Raw genomic sequence first — 23,003 nt, forward strand, 5'->3', positions numbered from 1 at the left:
TGAAAGTCACAGTAGGAACTGTACTCAATTATTTATAATAAATGACAAATTTTCTCTGCGTCTCGATATTTATTTTGAAGAGATAAGAACTCTCTTGATGTCAAACTGATTTCCTAGAGAGGCTCTTTTTATTTATTTTTTATGTAAATTTTTTTTAAATCATCCATCCCAAAATGTCAGAGAGGTTCTTTTTACTCATCTAAATTATAAGTCTTTCCCTCTATATTTGTATTTTTGTTAGTTTTATTCAACACGTTGTAGATAATGCATAAAATGATAAATTATTTTTACTTTTCGTTTTGTTTGAGACAGATTCTGACTTTGTTGCCCAGGCTGGAGTGCAGTGATGTAATCTCAGGTCACTGCAGCCTCTGCCTCCCAGGCTCAAGTGATTTTCCTGCTTCCTTAGTAGGTGAGATTACAGACTTGTGCCACCATGCGGGGCTAATTTTTATATTTTTTGTAGAGACAGGGTTTTGCTGTACTGTGTTGCCCAGGCTAGTCGTGAACTCTTGGCCTCAAGCGATCCTCCCACCCTGCCCTCCCAACATGGAATTACAGGCATGAGCCACTACACTTGGCCTGTTTATCTTTTTGTGATTGACTTCTTTTAATTAGCATAATGTCTTCAAGGTTTTTCCATGTTATAGCATGTGTCAGTATTTTCTTCCTTTTAAAGGCTGAATCATATACCGTGGTATTTATATACCACATTTTGTTTGTCCACTCCTCCACTGATAGACATTTGTGTTGCTTCCACTTTGTGAATATTCAGAATAATGCTGCTATGAACATGAGCATGCAAGAGATTTTTAGTACAGGCATATACCTCATGTGTGTTACTTCATTGTGTTTTACTGATATTGCATTTTGTATAATGTGGAGGTTTGTGGGAACCTTGCATTGAGCAAGTCTATCAGTGCCATTTTTCCAATGGCACATGCTAATTTCTTGTCTCTGCATCACATTTTAATAATTCTTGCAATATTTCAAACTTTTTCATCTTATCATTATTGTATCTGTTATGACAATCTTTAATCGGTGATCTTTGATGTCACTATTATAATTGTTTTGGAGTGTCATGAACTGCACCCATATAAGATGGGGCAAACAATTAGATAAATGTTATATATGTTCTGACTATTCCACTGACCGATCCTGTCTCTTTCCCTCTCCTTGCGCCTCCCTCTACCTTGAGATGCCACAATGTTGAAATTAGGCCAATTAATAATCCTATAATGGCCACTTAATGAAACAAAATGAAATAAAGAGTCTCACATATCTCAGTTTAAATCAAAGGCTAGAAATAATTAAGCTTAGTGAGGAAGGCATGTTGAAAGCTGAGATAGGCTGAAAGCTAGACCTTTTGTGCCAAACAATTAGCCAAGTTGTGAATGCAAAGCAAAGGTGCTTGATGGAAACTATAAGTGCTACTCCAGTGAATGCACAGATGATAAGAAAAGAAGCAGCTTTATTGCTGATATGAAGAAAATTTGAGTGGTCTAGATAGAAGATCAAACCAGCCACACCATTCCCCTAAATGAAAGACTAATCCAGAGCAAGGTCCTAACTCTTTTCAATTCTGTCAAATCTGAGAGAGGTGAGAAAGCTTCAGGAGAAAAGTTTGAACCTAGCAGATGTTGGTTCATGAGATTTCAAGAAAAAAGCAGCCTCTGTAATATAAAAGTTCAGGGTGAAGCAATAAATGCTAACACAGGAGCTGCAGCAAGTTATTTAGAGGATCTAGCTAAGATTGTTGATGAGGTACCTATGCTAAACAAAGATGTTCAATGTAGACAAACAGCCTTATGTTGGAAGAAGATGCCATCTAAGACTTCCATAGCTAGAGAGAAGTCAATGCCTGGCTTCAAAGCTTCAAAGGACAGGCTGACTCTCTTGTTAGGAGACAATTGGAGGTTTGTAGGAACCTTGGATCGAGCAAGTCTATCAGCACCAGTGCTGGTGACTTTGTGTTAAAGCCAGCCCTCATTTACCATGCCAAAATTTTAGGTCCCTTAATAATTACGCTGAATTTACTCTACTTGTGCTCTATAAATGGAACAACAAAGCCTGATTGTCAGTACATTTGTTTTTAGTATGGTTTACTGAATATTTTAAGCCCACTGTTGAGATCTACTGCTTAAAAAAAAAAAGATTCCTTTAAATATATTTCTGCTCATTGACCACACACCTGGTTACCCAAGAGCTCTAACAGAAATATTACAAGGAGATGAATGTTGTTTTCATGCCTGCTAACACAACATCCATTCTGCAGCCCATGGATCAAGAAATAATTTTGAATTTCAACTCTTATTATTTAAGAAATATATTTTGTATGGCTTTAGCTGCTATAGATAGTGATTCCTCTGATGGATCCGGACAAAGTAAATTGAAAACCTTCTGGAAAGGATTCACCATTCTAGATGCCATTAAGAACATTCGTGATTCATAGGAGGAGGTCAAAATGCAACATTAATGAGAGTTTTGGAGAAGTTGATCCCAGCTTTCATGGATGACTTTGAGAGGTTCAAGACTTCAGTGGAGGAAGTCACTGTAGAAGGTGCTGGAAATAGCAAGACATCTAGGATCAAAACTGGAGCTTGAAGGGTGTGACTGAATCTCATTAAAAAACTTGATTAGATGAGGAGTTGCTTCTTATGGATGAACAAAGAAAATGATTCATTGAAATGGAACCTACTGATGAAGATTGACCATTGTAGAAATGACAGCAAAAGATTTAGAATATGACGTAAACCTAATTGATAAAACAGTGGCAGAGTTTGAGAGGATTGCCCCGGTTTTGAAATAAGTTCTACTGTGGGCAAAATGCTATCAAACAGCATCACATGCTACAGAGAAATCTTTTGTGAAAGGAAGAGTCAATCAATGTGGCAAACTTCATTGTTGTCTTATTTTAAGACATAGTGCCCCAGCCACCTTAACCTTCAGCAACCACCATTCTGATCAGTTAGCAACTACCAACATTGAGACAAGATCCTTCACCAGCACATAGATTACAACTCACTGAAGGCTCAGATGGTCGGTAGCATTTTTTAGAAATAAATTATTTTAATTAAGGTATGTACGTTGTTTTTTAGACATAATGCTATTGAACACTTAATAGACTACAGTATAGTGTCAGCATAACTTCTATATGCACTGGGAAACCAAACTATTTGTGTGACCAGTTTTATTGCCATATTTACTTTATTGCAGTGGACTGGAACCAAACTTTCAATATCTCCAAAGTATTCCTGCGTTTAAAAAAAAGTATTCCCCAAATTATCCTAATGTGCAGCCAAGGGAGAGACCCACTAATAGTGTTTCTAAACTTAGAAGACAGTCCTATGTTAGAAATCTAATATAAACCTTAATGTGAAGTTTTAAGAAATACCATATGGCATCTATACATTGCTTTAGAAAAAGATAGAAACATTGCATCTATTTTCTATTTTGAAGTTGAGTTTTTTTTGGTCTTGAATTTAAGGTGTTACTGTGGCCGACTGATTGGAGACCATACTGGGATAGATTATTCCTGGACCATCTCAGCTGCCAAGGGTAAAGAAAGTGAACAATGGTCTGTTGAAAAGCACACAATGAGAAGTCCAACAGATACTTTTGGCACGATTAATTTCCAAGATGGAGAGCACACTTCCCATGCCAAGGTTTGCTAATAACCCAAATTGTTTTGCTGGTTTCTTTTTTTTGAGACGGAGTTTTGCTTTTGTCGCCCAGGCTGGAGTGCAATGGCGGGATCTCAGCTCACTGCAACCTCTGCCTCCTGGGTTCAAGCGATTCTCCTGCCTCAGCCTCCCAAGTAGCTGGGACTACAGGCGCCCACCACCACGCCTGGCTAATTTTGTATTTTTAGTAGAGATGGGGTTTCTACTAACAGGTTTCTGCCTGTTTGAAGTATTTCTGCCTTCACATTTTTCAATAACTGCACCATTCCTGATGTTCAGAAATTTTAATATTTTAATTTTGGAATAAAGGAATTATGTATCAAGAAGTTCACACTGGGCACGTTGGCTCATGCCTGTAATCCCAGAACTCTGGGAGGCCAAGGCAGGTGGATCACCTGACGTCAGGAGTTTGAGACCAGCCTGGCCAACATGGCGAAACCCTGTCTCTACTAAAAAATACAAAATTTCGCTGGGTGTGGTGGCACGGGCCTGTAATCCCAACTACTCAGGAGGCTGAGGCTGGAGAATCACTTGAACCTGGGAGGCGGAGGTTGCAGTGAGCCAAGGTTGCAGTGAGCCAAGTTTGCACCCCTGCACTCCAGCCTGGGTGACAGAATGAGACTTCGTCTCAAAAAAAAAAAAAAAAAAAAAGAAGTTCAAAGATGAATTGGAAATTGTTTTAATTTACTGTCACGTTCTGGAGGATCATGTGTTAATTCCTATTTGCATGTGTGGAGATCTTTGCCTGTGGTTATTTTTGTTTCATAATTCATGGTTTCTTATTGTCCTTACTTCTTCCTATAAATCTGACTTATTCTTGCTGTTGATTCACATAAGTTCGAGGGAGGCAAATTCATCTCAGTGTCATTTGAATGATCTGCATTTGCGGGAAGAAGGAAGCCAGCCATGCAATACAATCTTAGGTAAAATAAAAAATGATTCTGGGGCTACCTGCTGGCTTTGATTTCCCTCATCTTTTCTTTTGCTTACATTGACTATTAAAGAGATGACTATTTTGTGAAAAGTATTTTGGAACGAGAGTGTTTTCAGAGGAATAATGGTTAAAAGGTAAAATTTACAATTTTAAGGGAATGATCAGAAGGTAAAATTTACAATAAATTAAGTGTCCATGCTCTTGAATTTTAATTTAAATAATGCAAATATGTGAAATGGTTAAGTAAGTAAATGGAAAGCCATAGCATTTATGAAAAATCCCATTTCACCTATTTGTTATAGCTTCTGATGAAAAGGTTTGCTGACATAGTGATTTTGGCCAGTTGTTTGAAGTCTTTCTTTCTCTCTTTCTCTCTTTCTCTCTCTCTCTCTCTCTCTTTTTTTTTGAGACACAGTCCTGCTCTGTCACTCAGGCTGGAGTGCAGTGGCGTGCAGTGAGTGATCTTAGCTCACTGCAACCTCTGCCTCCTGGGCTCAAGCAATTCTCCTGCTTCTGTCTCCCAGGTAGCTGGGATTACAGGCATGTGCCACCATGCCTGGCTAATTTTTTGTATTTTTAGTAGAAACGGGGTTTCACCATGTTGGCCAGGCTGGTCTTGAACTCCTGACCTCAGGTGATCCACCCACCTCGGCCTCCCAAAGTGCCAGAATTACAGGCGTGAGCCACTGCACCCTGCCTGTTTGAAGTATTTCTGCCTCACCCCAGGTTCTTTGGAGAGCATTGGAGGGCCAGCCCTGAAAACCAAAGGAAGCTTTCCTACAGTGACTTGTAATTCCCAGAAGGAACTTAATGGGAGTGTGGGATCTTTTAAAAGTAAATATTTCCATTATATGAAGATGAACTTTAAAGAGATCCCACATACTTCCTTTTAGATTTTGGGCATTTCAGTTGCCCTGCTGGGTGCTCATTGTTTCTGTGTCTGGCCTATCTTTTTTACAATGTTCTGTTCACCTACATGTGCTTTTCTTGCAGTATATTAGAACTTCTTATGATACTAAATTGGATCATCTGTTACATTTAATGTTGAAAGAGTGGAAAATGGAACTGCCCAAGCTGGTGATCTCAGTCCATGGGGGCATCCAGAACTTTACTATGCCCTCTAAATTTAGAGAGATTTTCAACCAAGGTTTGGTTAAAGCTGCAGAGACAACAGGAGCATGGATAATAACTGAAGGCATCAATACAGGTAAAGCTCCCTCCCTCCCTTTCTCCCACCTCCCTCCCTCCCTCTCTTCCACCCTCCCTTTCTCCTTCCCTCCCTTCCTCCCTCCCTCATTCCCTCCCTCCCTCCCTCCCTCCTTCCTTCCTTCCTTCCTTCCTTCCTTCTTTCTTTCCTTCTTTCTTTCTTTCTTTTTCTTTCTTTCTCTTTTTCTTTCTTTCTTTTCTTTCTCTCTCCTTCCTTCCTTTTCTTTCTTTCTTTTTCTTCTTTCTTTCTTTCTTTCTTTCTTTCTTTCTTTCTTCTTTCTTTCTTTTCTTTCTTCTCTTTTTTTTCTCCTTTCTAACTGTGAATCACGTAGTGTGCCACATAATCTCTGCTCTGTAGCATTCATTCCTAGGATATGTGGGGTGGTGAGGAAGAAAGATCCTAGTGACTAGAAAATAAACCAGAAGAATCGTAGGTTTTTCCTGGAATGTGTTTTTACCTTTGCCAGAATATACTATTTTAATGTAACTTCAGATAAACCTCTGGAAAAGAAAATAGTCTTTCCTGAGCTCCCAACTACAGTAAGGCTAGAAGGGACATGAATCCATGCAAGTGCATAGTGTGTGTGGGCCTGGACTTTCGCTAACTCTTGTAATCATTGTCAGTTTCTCAGATTTGGGAAATCAGTGATGTGGGTAAAATTTGCATTGTGTGTTTTGGGCATGAGTAAATACTTTTTCTTTTTAACTGCATGATTGCCAAAACACTCACCATCTCAATCACTGACTCTTTTACATTCCTTGAAATCTGAAATTCAAGAACTTTATCCGGTGGGCTCTGACCATATTTCTTTGATTCAGTGTGTGTGAACTGTCTGCACGTAAGGACAACCTGGGGAGCTTTTAAAATACTGACGTACAGGCTCTTCCCCAGATGAATTAGAGGCTTTTGTCCAGAGCTACTGAAGCATGTCAGCCAGGATTGAGAACTAGTGATTCCATAAACTCGTGTCTCTTACCAATTTATTACTAACCTGTGGTTTTCTTTCTTTTTTTTTTGAAATGAAGTCTCGCTCTTGTCACCCAGGCTGGAGTGCAATGATGCAATGTTGACTCACTGTAACCTCCACCTCCCGGGTTCAAGCGATTCTCCTGCCTCAGCCTCCCGAGTAGCTGGGATTACAGTCACCTGTCACCATGCCCGGCTAATTTTTGTATTTGTAGTAGAGAAGCCATATTGGCCAGGCTGGCCTCGAACTCCTAACCTCAGGCGATCTGCCCACCTTGGCCTCCCAAAGTGCTGGGGTTACAGGCATGAGCCACCGTGTCCAGCCTAACCTGTGGTTTTCTATCTTCCCTTTACTTTTTTCTCTTTTGGTTTGGCATGGCCTGCCCAGCGTCTCCTATCAAATTTTGCCCATGTTTTAAGATCTACACGAGATGCCAACACACCCATGAAACAGCCTCCTGAATATCTCCACTAGAGCTACTCACTTTTGTCTTTTAATTTCTACAGCATTTACTGCCTGTAGCACTTGTAGAATGTTGATATTTTGCCTTACAGGCTAGGATGAGTCAATGTGTTAGCTCTCCTTCTGGTTGTGTACTAGAGGCCAGGGCCTGAACATCTATCTGCCTAAGTATTTAGCACCTTGTACTGAGGTAACAAAGTTTCTTTTGGCTGAAAAGGAATGAAGGAAGTGAATAACTGAAAAAACAAAGCAAAATAAAACCAAGGGATTTGGCCCGTCACAAATAGGTAACGCATAGTTTATTGTACCTGTTTTATAGAGCTTGTTTCACATTCTTGGAAGAAACTGAAGTTGGCAGAATTCTAAGTCCATTGTATAGTCCTTATTTGATTTCCAGTAAAAAAGTGGGTGGGTAGGGAAGTTTCACATCAGTCATTAAACAGACAGGCTTGGGCAAGGCTTTTTCTTTGAATAACTAACTGGATGTCATGCTTCATTTTACTTAATGCCTTAAAAAGATCATTGAGTTTATGGCCAGCTAACCTAAAGGAACGCAAATAGAGTAGTGTGAAGATGATTGGAATACTTCATATAAATAAAAGAAATGGGAAATGAGAAATACTTGGATCTCCGCTAAACAATAGTCAGGCCAGATGCAGTGGTTCATTCCCAGCCTTTTGGGAAACTGAGAGCTAGTGAGTTACCTGGGCTTGGGAGTTCGAGACCAGCCTGGGCAACATGGCAAAACCCCATCTTTAAAAAATTACAGAAATTAGCTGGACATGGTGGTGTGCACCTGTAGACCCAGCTACTGGGGAGGCTGAGGTGGGAGGCTTTCTTGAACCTGGGAGGTCAAGGCTGCAGTGAGTTATGATCATGTCACTGCACCCAGCCTGGGTGGCAAAGCAAGACCTTGTCCAAAAAAAAAAAAAAAAAAAAGGGCCGGGCATGGTGGCTCACACCTGTAATCCCGGCACTTTGGGAGGCTGAGGCAGGTGGATCACAAGGTCAGGAGATTGAGACCATCTTAGCTAACATGGTGAAACCCTGTTTCTACTAAAAATACAAAAAATTAGCTGGGCGTGGTGGCAGGCGCCTGTAGTCCCAGCTACTCGGGAGACTGAGGCAGGAGAATGGTGTGAACCCGGGAGGCAGAGCTTGCAGTGAGCCGAGATAATGCCACTGCACTCCAGCCTGGGTGACAGAGTGAGACTCTGCCTTAAAAACAAACAAAAAAAGAAAACAACAACAACATAAAACAATCAGTCTGACCTGATTCAACCACAGCTCCTCTGTGGCCTGGCTGCTTAAGGATTAGTCCCTGGACCAGCAGCATCACCATGGACTGAGAGCTTGCTGAAAGTGCCTATTTCAGGCCCCACCCCAGACCTGCAGAATCAGAACCTGCATTTTAACAACATACCCAGATGATTCCCGTGCACGTTTAAATTTGAACTCTGTTTATGAGCTTCTGTCTATTCTTGACAGGCTTCTCAACCATAGTTGAACATAATTTCGCATGAATCTTTGACATTTACTTAAATTGAATGCCACAAGCCTTAAGAATCTACTATGTGAAAAGCATTTGGATAGGTGTTAGGAATGAAAGAGGAGTAACGTGGACCCCAGATTTAGTGATGGGTTGGGCTGTAACAGACAAAAAGCAACTAGTGAGAAATTGATGCTGACTGGGTTATAGTTGAGATTCAAAGGAAGTGTTTTGAGAATACAAGGAAGAGGGAGATGAATTCTAGTGTCAACTGAGGGCACCTTGGAAGTCTTGGGAAGGATACAGCACTTTGCATTGGTCTTGTGGGGAACGGTAGGAAGTGGCATTAGTAAGATGTGGCAGCTCAGGGTTAGGACACAGCTAGAGATGAAGGCATGTGTAGAAAGAAGTGATAAAACTCCTGGCTGGAGTGTGTGCCATGTGGCAGGGGACAGGGACTGCACAGGAGACTGGAGCCAGTTTGGGTGCCATTCTGAAGTCTTATTCTCTACATAGCAAGGAGCCCTGAAAGGAATTTAAACAGCAGGATGAATAGGGGGATAACATGGTCAGATTGGGTTTTATGGAGAGTCTCAACCAATGACATGTATTAGGATCACATATAAGGTTAGCTTAAAACAATAACAACAATGTTGGCACACCATGCCAATCCATGGAATCGGAATCTCTACTGGGGTGGATGGCTTCACGCTTGATACTGATGTGTGCCTGTGATCCAGATCCTAGATTCTAGAGATGGCTCTGGGAGAGGTTCAAAAAATGAGTTGGAAGGGAAGATGCCAGGAAAGAGGAAGTGATTTAGCTGCTAAGCATCAGATCCATGCCATATGCAGGTTACTTTTCCTTCTGTGCTAATGACACATATAGGGTCAGTACCACACATAGGAAGAATAACTCTTACAATGCAGTATAGTTATTTAAAGGTCCGATCAAGCCAATCTCAAAGGCTACTTACTGTATGATTCCAACTACAGTATATGACATTCTGGAAAAGGCAAATCTATGGAGACAGTAGAAAGATTAGCAGCTGCCAAAAGCTGAGGGGAGAGAGGGATGAGTAGGCAGAGCACAGAATATTTTCAGGGCAGTGATACTAACATGGTGGATATACATCATTATCTCTTTGTCAAAACTCATAGAATGTACAGCAGCAAGAGTGAACCCTAATGTAAACTGTGGACTATGGAGAATAGTCATATTCTATTAGTCATGACCCTATAATGTAGGGTCATCAATTGTAACAGATGTACCAGTCTCATGGGGGATGCTGATAGTCGGGGAGGCTGTGTTTGTGTGGGAGCAGGGTGTGGCATGGGACTTCTCTATACTTTTCATTCAGTTTTGCTGTGAACCCAAAACTACTCTAAAAAATAAAGTCTATTCTTAAAAAGGGTCAGATTGCCTAAATTGGAATCCAATCTCTACAAAATCCAAGCTCTAAATAAATTGTCCAAAGCTCTACAACCTTGGACAATTTATTTAAACTCTCATTGCCACAATTTTTGCCTATAAAGTGGATTTAAAAAGTTCCTACTTAAAGTGTGAATACATACAAAGGTAGCCAACACTTACTGAAATCTTACTGTGTGTCAGTAAGTGTTGGTTACTGTACTAATTACTAGTATTAATTCCAGAAGGGAAAACATTAACGTATTACTCCTCAATGTATGAGCTTTGAAATATTTGTGTATATAAAACTATTAAATTAGTTTGCCTTAATGAGCAAGGGACATATCTGCAGGATGTTTTGCTGGAACATTGGGTAAGATTAGGGATTAAAAAACACCATTCTTAATAGGAGAAAATCTTTGCAATCTACCCATCTGACAAAGGGCTAATATCCAAAATCTACAAAGAACTTAAACAAATTTACAAGAAAAAATCAACCCCATCAAAAAGTGGGCAAAGGTTATGAACAGACACTTTTCAAAAGAAGACATTTATGCAGCCAACAGACACATAAAAAAAAGCTCATCATCACTGGCCATCAGAGAAATGCAAATCAAAACCACAATGAGATACCATCTCACACCAGTTAGAATGGTGATTATTTAAAAAGTCAGGAAACAACAGGTGCTGGAGAGGATGTGGAGAAATAGGAACACATTTACACTGTTGGTGGGACTGTAAACTGGTTCAACCATTGTGGAAGACAGTGTGGCAATTCCTTAAGGATCTAGAACTAGAAATACCATTTGATCCAGCAATTCCATTACTGGGTATATACCCAAAGGATTATAAATCATGCTATTATAAAGACACATGCACACGTATGTTTATTGTGGCACTATTCACAATAGCAAAGACTTGGAACCAACCCAAATGTCCATCAATAATAGACTGGATTAAGAAAATGTGGCACATATACACCTTGGAATACTATGCAGCCATAAAAAGAGATGAGTTCATGTCCTTTGTAGGGACATGGAAGAAGCTGGAAAACATCATTCTGAGCAAACTATCACAAGAACAGAAAACCAAACACCGCATGTTCTCACTCATAGGTGGGAATTGAACGATGAGATTACTTGGACACAGGGCAGGGAACATCACACACTGGGGCCTGTCAGGGGATGATGGGATACTGGGAGAAGGATAGCATTAGGAGAAATACCTAATGTAAAGGATGAGCTAAAGGGTGCAGCAAACCAACGTGGAACATGTATACGTATGTAACAAACCTGCTTGTTGTGCACAGGTACCCCAGAGCTTAAAGTACAACAATAATAATAATAATAATAATAATAATAATAATAAACCATTCATAATGTTAGGGCTGGGCTTGCTGAGGAAGGACAGTGCACAGCATTTTGCTTAGGCAAGAGTAGGGTCGGATCTGAAGTTGTAGGCGGAAATTGCCCAAAGTGCTCAGAGGAACATTGTTCAGGTAGAGAGGGGTAATGATAAGAGGAAGAGGTGTCCAGAAAGAATAGAGGAAGCCAAAGTATCAGAAACTAATTCCACTGTGCCAGCAACTCGCCCTAAGAATAGCCCCTTACATATGCTTGCCTATTTATTTGTCTCTTTCTGGCAGTCTCTTTGTTTTACACGATTTGTGACTTAAAGTTTGACTTCTAAACTGGTTGTTCATAGGAGTGTCCAAGCATGTTGGGGATGCCTTGAAATCCCATTCCTCTCATTCCTTGAGAAAAATCTGGACAGTTGGAATCCCTCCTTGGGGTATCATTGAGAACCAGAGAGACCTTATTGGAAAAGATGTAAGTAGACAATCCTTTCATAACAAAAGCAAATGAACACGTGTGCAAATTGCCAGCTTAACACTGTACCTGGATGTCTAATGAATGAACATCACAGATGTAATATATTCACAACCAAGTCCTGACTTTCTGCTGCTTCCCTCACCCTATCTTAGAAGATGACAGTCCCACCCTTGCAGTTGCTCAAGTCAAAAGCCTTGGACTAATCCTGGAGTGATCTTTCTCTTAAACTCAAACTTGATCCATCAGTTCCACTTTAAAAATATATCTAAAATCTGATTTCTTCTTCTCACTACCTTTGCTGTTACTGAGTGAATCTGAGCCACCATTATCTGTCTCCTGAATGATTGCAATAGCCATCTTTACTCTTACTTTTGTCTCCTAACAGCGTAGTCTCAACATAGTAGCCAGAATGATTCTTTTAAAATATACAAGTCAAATCATGCTATTCCTCTGTGCAAAACCCTTCAAGGACTTCTGTCTCACTTAAGGTCGTAGTCAAGGTTCTTGAAGTGGTTTGCCCATAGCGAAACAAGGGGCATTCTTAATTTGGCCCTCCTAGTTCTCATCTGTTATCTTGTATTACTCTGCTTCGTTCCTTCTTGTGTATTGATTCTTTGATCCTATGTATTCTTTTAAAGGGAATGGTCTTGTCTCAGTCTCTTTGTAAGACTAATATAATTTTTCGGTAAAATATCAGATATAAGAAAATGTTCTAAAGAAGAAAGATGACTACTGTTAATATTTCTGTGAGGATTATTTCAGAATTTTTTCTATGTATGTGTGTATATGTGCAGTAAAAAAAGTGTATATTTAAAAATAGTAACAACAGAACTGACTGCTATAAATCTGCTTTTTTTTTTAGCTTACCTATTTGCCATAGTTGTTTCTCCATATCGGTTAATACAGACATGCTTATGGGTTTTTTAACTTTTTTTTTTTTTCTGAGATGGAGTCTGGCTCTGTTGCCCAGGCTGGAGTGCAGCGGCACAGTCTCGGCTCACTGCAACCTCCACCTCCTGGATTCAAGCAATTCTCTTGCCTCAGCCTCCCGAGTAGCTGGGATTACAAGCGCCCACCACCAGGCCTGGCTAATTTTTGTATTTTTAGTAGAGATGGGGTTTCATCATGTTGGCCAGGCTGGTCTCGAACTCCTGACCCTGGATGATCTCCTGCCTCGGCCTCCCAAAGTGTTGGGATTACAGGTGTGAACCACCGCACCCAGCGTGTTTTAACTTTTATTTTGGAAAACTTCAAACATATTAGGCAGTAGAGAAATTTAAAAAATGAACTCTTTCCTGTGTATTTATCTCCAGCTTCAACAGTTACCAGCTCATAGCCAGTTTTGTTTCCCCTCTTCCCTCATCCATTCAGCTGACACCCTTGTTATTTTGAAGCAAATTTGAGATATCAAATAATTTCATCTATAAATATTTCAGTAGTTATTTCTAAAATATATGGACAATGAAAAATATATAATCACAATGAAGTTATTATATCTAAAAAATTAGCAGGAATGTCTGAGTATCACTCACTATCCAGTCTAGTCAAAATTTTCGTTGCTTCATAGTGTTTTTTTCAAAAACATGATTTCTTAAGTCTTCATTATTTAATGATGTGATTTCATTATCCAAAAAAGTTTCATACATTGTGATGGGTTGATATGTCTCTTGACTTGCTTTTTATTTTTGTCACTTTTAATCTGTGGATTTTACCTCCATCTCATTTTTTTATGTGTGTATAATTTATTTATTGAGGAAACTGGGTCATTTGTTCTGAAGAGTTTCCTACAGCTTGGATTTTCCAGATTTTATCTTTTGTAGTAGGGTTTAGCATGTTTCTTTGCTTCTTTTCTGTAAATTGGTAGTTTGATCGAGAGGTATGATCAGGTTCAGGTTTTCTGTGTAAGTTTATACCATAGGAGGATGTATGTCTTTCCCTTGTAATATATGGTGGTCTCTCTTTTTATAATGTTAGCAGTCATTGCATAGATTCATTATTTCAACAGAGTTCCAACATGCTGACATTTAATGATAATGTCCTTCTTTGTTTATTAGCTTACCTGCTGTATGTACTTAACACTCTAATACTTAAATATTCCATATAGATAAATGTTTTCTCACCAATCACCTTGTGGTACAGTTGTATAGGAAGGGCTGAATAAATGCTTGACTCTTTCTTTTTATTTGCCAGTTTTCAAAATAATGAAAGGTGAATGATGAGTTTTCTTAACTCATAAATTTAAACATATTTGTCATATTTCAATCCATTAATCAATACAGTTATTATTCTTAATAATGTTCAAATTGTCCCATTTTGGCCAGGGGAGTGTTTCCAAGTTGTCTCCTCAGTCCTTTCACACAATTCTATTATCTATCATGACTTCCTTGCTTTTTAGTATGGAAAAAATATTCCAGGCTCATTTTTTGTTCCCTAGAGAAAAGGCTGCTTGCTTTTAGTGGGACATAGTATTTTCTTTTCTTTTTTTTTTTTTTTTGAGACGGAGTCTTGCTCTGTCGCCCGAACTGGAGTGCAGTGGCCGGATCTCAGCTCACTGCAAGCTCCGCCTCCCGGGTTCACGCCATTTTCCTGCCTCAGCCTCCCGAGTAGCTAGGACTACAGGCGCCCGCCACCTCGCCCGGCTAGTTTTTTGTGTTTTTTTAGTAGAGACGGGGTTTCGCCGTGTTAGCCAGGATGGTCTCGATCTCCTGACCTCGTGATCCGCCCGTCTCGGCCTCCCAAAGTGCTGGGATTACAGGCTTGAGCCACCGCGCCCGGCCGGGACATAGTATTTTCCCCCTGCCTCGCCCGAGATGGAGTCTTGCTCTGTCACCCAGGCTGGAGTGCGGTGGCACGATCTCGGCTCACTGCAACCTCCACCTCCCAGGTTCAAGCAATTCTCCTGCCTCAGCCTCCCAGGTAGCTGGGATTACAGGCACTTGCCACCATGCCCAGCTAATTTTTGTAATTTTGGTAGAGAAGGGGTTTCACCATGTTGGCCAGGCTGGTCTCGAATTCATGACCTCGTGATCCACTCACCTCAGCCTCCCAAAGTGTTGGGATTACAGGCGCGGGCCACTGTGACCGGCCAGTGGGACCCAGTATTAGCAGAGCACATCTGGAGGCCAAGGAAACATTTTGATTTTTCATGTCGGCTAGTATCATACTGTACTGTATTGAATCAATGTTTCCTCTATTATTGTCCATTTAGGTCATGTTCTGTTTTTCAGTTTTGAGGATAATAATAATAATATTGTGATAAGATATGTAAATCTTTGATACTAGCTTGCTTATTTCCCTAGAAGTAATTCTCAAAGTGGAATGCTTGGACCAGTCTGTATAACCATTTAAAATGTGACACATTGCCTTCTGGAAAGGTGGTAAAAATTCACATTCTTGCCGGGCATGGTGGCTCATGCCTATAATCCCAACACTTTGGGAGGCCGAGGCCGAGGCTGGCAGATTGCTTGAGCCCAGGAGTTTGAGACTTGCCTGAGGAACATGGTGAAACCCTGTCTCTACAAAAAAAAAAAATGCAAAAATTAGCTGGGCATGGTGGTACGCGCCTATAGTCTCAGCTACTTAGGGGACTGAGGTGGAAGGATCGCTTGAACCTGGGAAGTTGAAGCTGCAGTGAGCCGTGATCGCACCACTGCACTCCAGCCTGGGCAACAGAGTGAGACCCTTTCTCAAACAAACAAACAACAACAATAACAGCAGCAACAACAACAACAAAAATAGCCAGCATGGCAGTGTGTGCCTCTGATCTTAGCTACTCAGGAGGCTGAGGTGGGAGGATTGCTTGAGCCTGGGAGGCAGAGGTTGCAGTGAGCCCAGATTGGCACTACTGCACTCCAGCCTGGGTGACAGAATTAGAACCTGTCTAAAAACAACAACAACAACGACAACAACAACAACAAAACCAAAAAACAAAAACCACCCCCCAAAAAAACAAAAAAACCCCGAAAACAAAACAATTCATATTCTTATCAACAGGGTATGTGGATGCCCACTGAGTTCTGAGTATTCTGTTTTCTTCAAGCGATGCCATTCGGTTAAGGTATACAATAATACCTAATTTTTCTTATTTACATTTCCATGATTGCTAGTGAGGTTCAACGTCTCTTCACATGGTTTTTGTACATTTTCAAGCAGGGGTTTTAGACTTCTTAACCTTCAATTTTTTTTTTTTTTTTTTTTAAGACAAAATCTGCTCTCTTACCAAGACTAGAGTACAATGGCACGATCATAGCTTACTGCAGCCTTGAACTCTTGGGCTCAAGTGATCCTGCCATCTCAGCCTCCAGAGTACTTGGTACTACATGCATGCACCACCACACCCAACTAATTCTTAAAATTTTTTTTTTTTTAGAGATGGGGCCTTGCTATGTTGCTCAGACTGGTCTTGAACCCTTGGCCTCAAGTGATCCTCCTGCCTTGGCCTCCCAAAGTGTTGGGATTACAGGCGTGAGCCTTTCTCTGTGCCTATTCAGCCTACTAACAATTTTGTTTGTCAAGTATGCTGCATTTCTCATAGTTTTTATTTTATATTATTTTTAATCTTTTTAAAATAAATACAAAATATGTATTAAATCTCTCAATCATTTTCCTTTTGGTTTCTTGCCTCAGTGTCATGCTTCAAAATTATAAAGGTAGCATTTAAAGTCTAATGTTTATAAAGTTCACAGTGCTTTTTGCATCCATTATTTCTTTGAAGCCTCACAACAACCCTCTGAATAAAAATTATCATTATTATCATCCTTACCTATAGCTGAGGAAAATAGGCCTGAGAAAGAAGGCAAGAATTACTCAGAGTTAAGGTTAGTAAGTAGAAGAGCCTTGACTTAAACTTGGGCTTTCTTACTCTATATACTGTGCTCTTGCCTCTAACAGCAAATACTAAGTGGAGCAGCTTAAGAAAGTGTCCATTAATGTAATAAAGATTTTGATGTTTTATAATGAATGAAATGCTATTTGGCTGGTTGGCTGTTCTACTGTTTTATTTATTTTTTTGAGATGGAGTCTCACTATGTAGCCCAGGCTGGAGTGCAGTGGCGAGATCTCAGCTCACTGCAAGCTCTGCTTCTTAGGTTCGAATGATTCTTTGTGCTTCAGCCTCCCAAGTAGCTGGGACTACAGGCACATGCCACCATGCCTGGCTAATTTTTGTATTTTTAGTAGAGACAGGGTTTTACCATGTTGGCCAGGCTGGTGTTGAACTCCTAACCTCAATTGATCCGCCAGCCTCGGCCTCCGAAAGTGCTGGTGTTATAGGCATGAACCACTGCACCTGGCCGGCTGTTAGTCTTTATTTTGTTTGGAATACTAGAGAAAAGTCAGTGTCAAAATATTATTCTGGAATAAATCTATTAAAAGACAGTAGTTTTGAATAATGGTGTGGTCTATGTACCGGTGCCAGTTCTTGAACTGTTTTTTAATGGGTTGAAACAAGGTAAGCACAGAAATGAAAAAGAAGACCAGGATTGAAACCCCGTCTCTACTAAAAATACAAAAATTAGCCAGGCATGGAGGTGTGCATATGCTACTTGGGAGGCTGTGACAGGAGAATCGCTTGAACCCACAAGGCAGAGTTTGCAGTGAGCCGAGATGCAATCCAGCCTGGGTGACAGAGCAAGACTCCGCCTCAAAAAAATATAAATAAATAAAAAAGAAAAAAATATTTAGAACCACTGTCAGCAATGTGACCATGCTGTGGTCATTCAAACACCTGGAAAGCAGGCTAATCTTGCTGAACAGGGTATGTTTCAATATTGTTGAACTTGTGTTGTGACTCTCATGTACCACAAGCTGTCTACTAATTATTCATAGTAGGATCACATATTGGTCCATTAAAACATGGGAAGTCTAAAAAATTGATACCACAGATAGTTTGAGAAGCACTGCTCTAAATTGCAAGTAATACTTTTTTTTTTCTTTTTGAGATGGAGCCTCACTCTGTTGCTCAGGCTGGAGTGCAATGGCACGATCTCGGCTCATGGCAACTTCCGCTTCCTGGGGTTCAAGCAATTCTCCTGCTTCAGCCCCCCAAGTAGCTGGGACTACAGGCACCCGCCACCATGCCTGGCCAATTTTTTGTATATTTAGTAGAGACGGGGTTTCACCGTGTTAGCCAGGATGGTCTCGATCTCCTGACCTTGTGATCTTCCCACCTCGGCTTCCCAAAGTGCTGGGATTACAGGCGTGAGCCACCATGCCTGGCCACAAGTAATGCTTTTTGAACTAGATAGGAATTCTGTTAGCACATAAAGATAGGCCTTTGGAGCAGGTGAGCCTGGGGATAGATCTAGAGCTCTGACCCTCCCTTGTCCTTGCTGTCTCTCAGGTGGTGTGCCTGTACCAGACTCTGGGTAACCCCCTCAGCAAGCTCACAACACTCAACAGCATGCACTCGCACTTCATCCTGTCTGATGATGGGACTGTGGGCAAGTATGGAAATGAAATGAAGCTCAGAAGGAACCTGGAGAAGTACCTCTCTCTGCAGAAAATACACTGCCGTGAGTATCACAGGGGCTCAGTCAACTGGTCTGGTTGCAAGTCTGCTGAGGTCTTTCATGGTCTTCCATGACCATCAAAGCTCACACCCCTAGTCCCCTCCAGCTAGTCTCCTTAATGCTTTTTAGCCACCCCCCTTCCCCCATGAGTATCTCCCCTCCTCTCCCTCCATCTCTCCAAACCGAGTGACTCTTCGAGGATCCACTAAAGTCTTTATCCTTCCATGATCCCCCCAAAAATGTCTTCCTCTCTCTTAGCTGTCACCCACAAGTCTCTACCATCTGATTCCTGCATTCTTCCGGCTGTGGGTTCACTGTGGTCAAGGTGCTCACTTACCACCTGCACAGAGTAGAGAAGTCCAAGTTGGCCCCTGCCTTAGAGCAGCCAGAGGGATTAAGTAAACATAGTGAACCCACAGCCAGAAGAAAGCAGAACATAAGACAGTGCAGACTTGTAGGTGACAGTTGAGAGAGAAGAAGTGTTTGGGGGATGTTGGAGGGATGAAGACTTTAGTGGATCCTTGAAGAGTCATTTGGGTTGGACAGATGGAGGGAGAGAGCAGGGGAGATACCCCTGTGAGAAGGGGGGTGGCTGAAGAGCATGAAAGAGACTAGCTTGAGGGTACTAGGGGTGTGAGCTTTGATGGTCAGGGAAGATGACATTCCATGTGTGGGTGGGGTGGCCCTAGGCAGGGAAGAGGTTAAGACCTGACAAGATTTTTAGAAATAGGGACCTTGGGGCCGGGTGTGGTGGCTCACGCCTGTAATCTCAGCGCTTTGGGAGGCTGAGGCGGGCGGATCACCTGAGGTCAGGAGTGGAGACCAGCCTGGCTAACATGGTGAAACCCCATCTCTGCCAAAAATACAAAAGTTAGCCAGGTGTGGTGGTGCATGCCTGTAATCCCAGCTATTCAGGAGGCTGAGGCAGGAGAATCGCTTGAACCTGGGAGGCAGAGGTTATAGTGAGCTAAGATCACACCACTGCACTTCAGCCTGGGTGACAGAGACTGTCTCAAAAAAAAGAAAGAAAGAAAGAAATAGGACCTTGGAAAGTGTCAAGTTTGTGTCATGCTCACAATGGTGCTTCAAGAGGGACATTTTGGTAGTTTTATCTCGAAGAGGGAGAGGAGAAGGGAGTGCCAGAATCAGCATGCACCAGTGGGCAGGGAAGTGTAAATTCTTTACAGAGGGCAGGGGGGCTGAGTGCTGCCTGGAAAATTGGAGACTTTTGGTTCAAGGCACCAGAAAGTGAACCCCTGCCTCTTGTGCCGAATTAAATCTTCCACAAAATACTTCTTTGGGACAAAGGGCCAGGGAGCGGGAATGCCTTTAGGAGGCTCAAGTCCTCTTCAGCCTTTGATCATTGGCTGAAAAAATGAAAGACTGGAAGTCCATTTCGTTTTGGCCTTGATCCCTGGAGGCAGCAGAATGTAGTGAAATCAGACAGATTGAAGCTCTGTCATTTTGTGCCTGTGACCTTGGCCAATGGCATTAACATCTGTCAAACTATTTTCTTATTATAAAATGGAAAGAACTATCTACTTCTAATGTTTGTTGTGACAATTGAGAAGATGTGTATTAGGGATGTCTAGAATTATGTTGGGTGCACGGTGTGTCTTTAATAATTGTCTATTTCTTTCCTTCCTTTCTCCCTCCTTTGGTACAGTGGTCATCTCCTGGTTGTGGGGTAGAAGGAGAGGAGGGACTCCGGGATTTGTGGTCATTCACTTAACTCTTAGTGTGAATAAGGGTTCTGAGGCTTATGCAGTCAGGAAAAGGGGAGAGAGGATCAGGTATGTGGTTTTCTGCGGGGAAGGGATGGCTGGGAGAAGGGAGACCAGCAGAGCAGAGGGAAGAAAGAGAGGTCAGAGAAGGGCCTTGAAGAAGAATCCATATAAAGAAGGATCCACTGGGGGCCTGAAATATTACCGGAAATGTCCCGTTGCCTCTGTTGACCTTTGCCCACCACTTACTTTGTGGGGTTCTGTGCAGTGCTATAATGTATGCCCCATGAAAGGTGTAAGAGTCTTTGTCTTCCTTATTCCCTGTTGATTGCCCATTTTAGTATGAATGCAACAACCCTGAGTGTGCTTATAGTAGCAGATGACATTTCCACTTTCAAAGACCTTGAAACTTAGGATTTATCTGGAGGCTTTTGCTGACTTTGGAATCAATTCCAGTGAACTAGTAACATTTATTATTCTAAGGAGAACCCATATAAAAACAGCAAAAACAAGAAGCCACCTATACACACACACACATACACACACACACACACACACACACACACACGGAAGAAAGAGAAGACATGCCCTCAAGAAACTCAAAATTCTTATGTATCAAGCTGATCTTCATACCTAACATATTTATGAGGGAAGTTGGCTACCATGTTTGTGTTTGTTGTTGATATGATCAAAAAGGGATTTATTTTTGATGGCATGAAAATACTTAAATATGTGGTTGATTTATTTGACGTTTTTGTTTTTTCTGGAGACTGAGTCTTGCTCTGCCACCCAGGCTAGAGTGCAGTGGTGTGATCTCAGTTCACTGCAACCTCTGCCTCCCTGGTTCAAGCAATTCTCCTGCCCCAGCCTCCTGAGTAGCTGGGATTACAGGCGCCTGCCACTATGCCTGGCTAATTTTTTTATGTTTTTAGTAGTGACAGGATTTCACCATGTTGGCCAGGCTGGTCTCGAACTCCTGACCTCAAGTGATCCGCCTACCTTGGCCTCCCAAAGTGCTGGAATTACAGGTGTGAGCCACCGTGCCCAACCTGTGTTTGATTTATTTTATTGCTTTTCAGCCAGTCTCTTCTTGGCATCCCTGGCAAACCCTTGTTGTTGGCAGAGAATACTTTAAAAAGAAAAAAAAAAAAAAAAGACTCACATTATAAAGTTGCTGGCTTTCAGCCATTTGAAATGTGGCCAATGTCAGCTTCTGTTTTGTAAGACTCTAAGGATGTAATTTCAAGATAGGAAACCTAGGCTCTGATGCCTCTGTATCTTTTAGTAATGCAAGTCTCAAGGGAGAAGAGTGCCCTTTCCTGGAATGTCTGTTCTAGGAACTTTTAATTTGGAGTCTAATATTGTATTCCTGCCTCACCCTGGGACCTTACAGTAAAGGCAGCTGTCTAGCGAGATTTCTCAGCAAGAATTTTACATTTTTTTTCTTTTCAAACCAATTTTTACTAGCACATCAGTAAGATTTTTTTTTTTTTTCAGAAAAAGCCATAAATATATTTGATTTTGTAGGAATAAGTTATTACTTCAAGAAAAGTGGGCCAGGCATGGTGGCTCACACCTGTAATTCCAGCACTTTGGGAGGCCGAGGCAGATGGATCACCTGAGGTCAGGAGTTCAAGACCAGCCTGACCAACATGGTGACACCCTGTCTCTACTACAAATACAAAAAAGTAGCCGGGCGTAGTGGCACGTGGCTGTAATCCCAGATACTCAGGAGGCTGAGGCAGGAGAATCACTAGAACCCAGGAGGCGGAGGTTGCAGTGAGCTAAGATAGTGCCACTGCACTCCAGCCTGGGCAACAGAGTGAGATTCCATAAAAAATTTTTTAAAAGTGTACCTAACAGAAATTGAATTCTCTTCCTCTTCCACAAAAATGCCCATATTGATTTCTTTTTCTTTTTCAAATGGTAAAAGTATTATATACTTCCACATTCAGGTAACGCAAAGAAAGAATGTAACAGAAGAAAGGGACGGTTTTCCATAATCTCACCATCAAAACTAACCATTCTTACCCTTTTCATATGTATATTTTCACAAATTTTTTACACACACATGCAGACACACACACACACAAGCAACATCTTTTAAGCAAAAACTGGGATGATTTCATAATGCTTCTTTTGTAGTTGTTCCTACTAAGCATGGTCATATTTCTATGTCAATGAGTATAATTTAGTACATTTTAATGGCTGAATGACATTTTATTACACAAGATACAAAAAATTCCCTTACAGGTGTTTTAATTCCAAAATCAATACAATATTAATCGAAATTTTCTTCCATTACTTTTGTGCCTCATACTATTTTTGCCACTTCATTTGGCTTTTGTAAGACTATCTATTTAGAGAAACCCTATGTCTATTAGTTGGTACATCATAGATATGCTTTTTAGTGATATGGAGAAAATAATGAGGTGGAGGTGTATGGAAAAAGAGTAGAATGTCAAAGCTACTAAATCGATGGAATGAAGTTTTTGGATGGTTGATGGTTGCTAACCGACCCATCCCTAACATGTGAGAGCCTGACACAGGATACACGTAGAAGGCCACATACTATATATCTAGAGATTTAAATGCCTTAAATCTAGCTTACTGTATAAAATATGTCCTAGACTTTTATCTTGACACATATAGCTGGAAGGCCAGACTTGAGTTTGGAAACTTTGGATTTTTGGAAGTACTGAGCAACATGGTGTTTTTTGGACATCCTAGTAAGCTGGAGAGAGAGCACAGGTTTCCCTTGACCCTTGACCCTGTAGATGCCTCAC

General features: G+C 41.1%; 1 protein-coding gene across 3 annotated transcripts in view; it reads left to right on the forward strand.

Annotated features, from left to right (window-relative positions):
* The window catches only part of TRPM6 (transient receptor potential cation channel subfamily M member 6), a 162,445-nt gene that overhangs the window by 41,050 nt on the left and 98,392 nt on the right, over window positions 1–23,003 (forward strand). For 2 of the 3 annotated variants that reach the window (XM_033237090.1, XM_033237089.1), the window contains 4 exons: window positions 3,488–3,665; window positions 5,611–5,824; window positions 11,857–11,981; window positions 18,325–18,496. In XM_033237090.1, the coding sequence (XP_033092981.1) occupies window positions 3,488–3,665; window positions 5,611–5,824; window positions 11,857–11,981; window positions 18,325–18,496 (689 nt within the window). Of the gene's footprint in view, window positions 1–3,487; window positions 3,666–5,610; window positions 5,825–11,856; window positions 11,982–18,324; window positions 18,497–23,003 lie in introns of those variants that run through there. The other variant, XM_033237091.1, reaches the window with a different exon arrangement.

The sequence above is a fragment of the Trachypithecus francoisi genome, unplaced genomic scaffold, assembly GCF_009764315.1.
Source record: "Trachypithecus francoisi isolate TF-2019V2 unplaced genomic scaffold, Tfra_2.0 Lachesis_group16, whole genome shotgun sequence".
NCBI lineage: Eukaryota > Metazoa > Chordata > Mammalia > Primates > Cercopithecidae > Trachypithecus > Trachypithecus francoisi.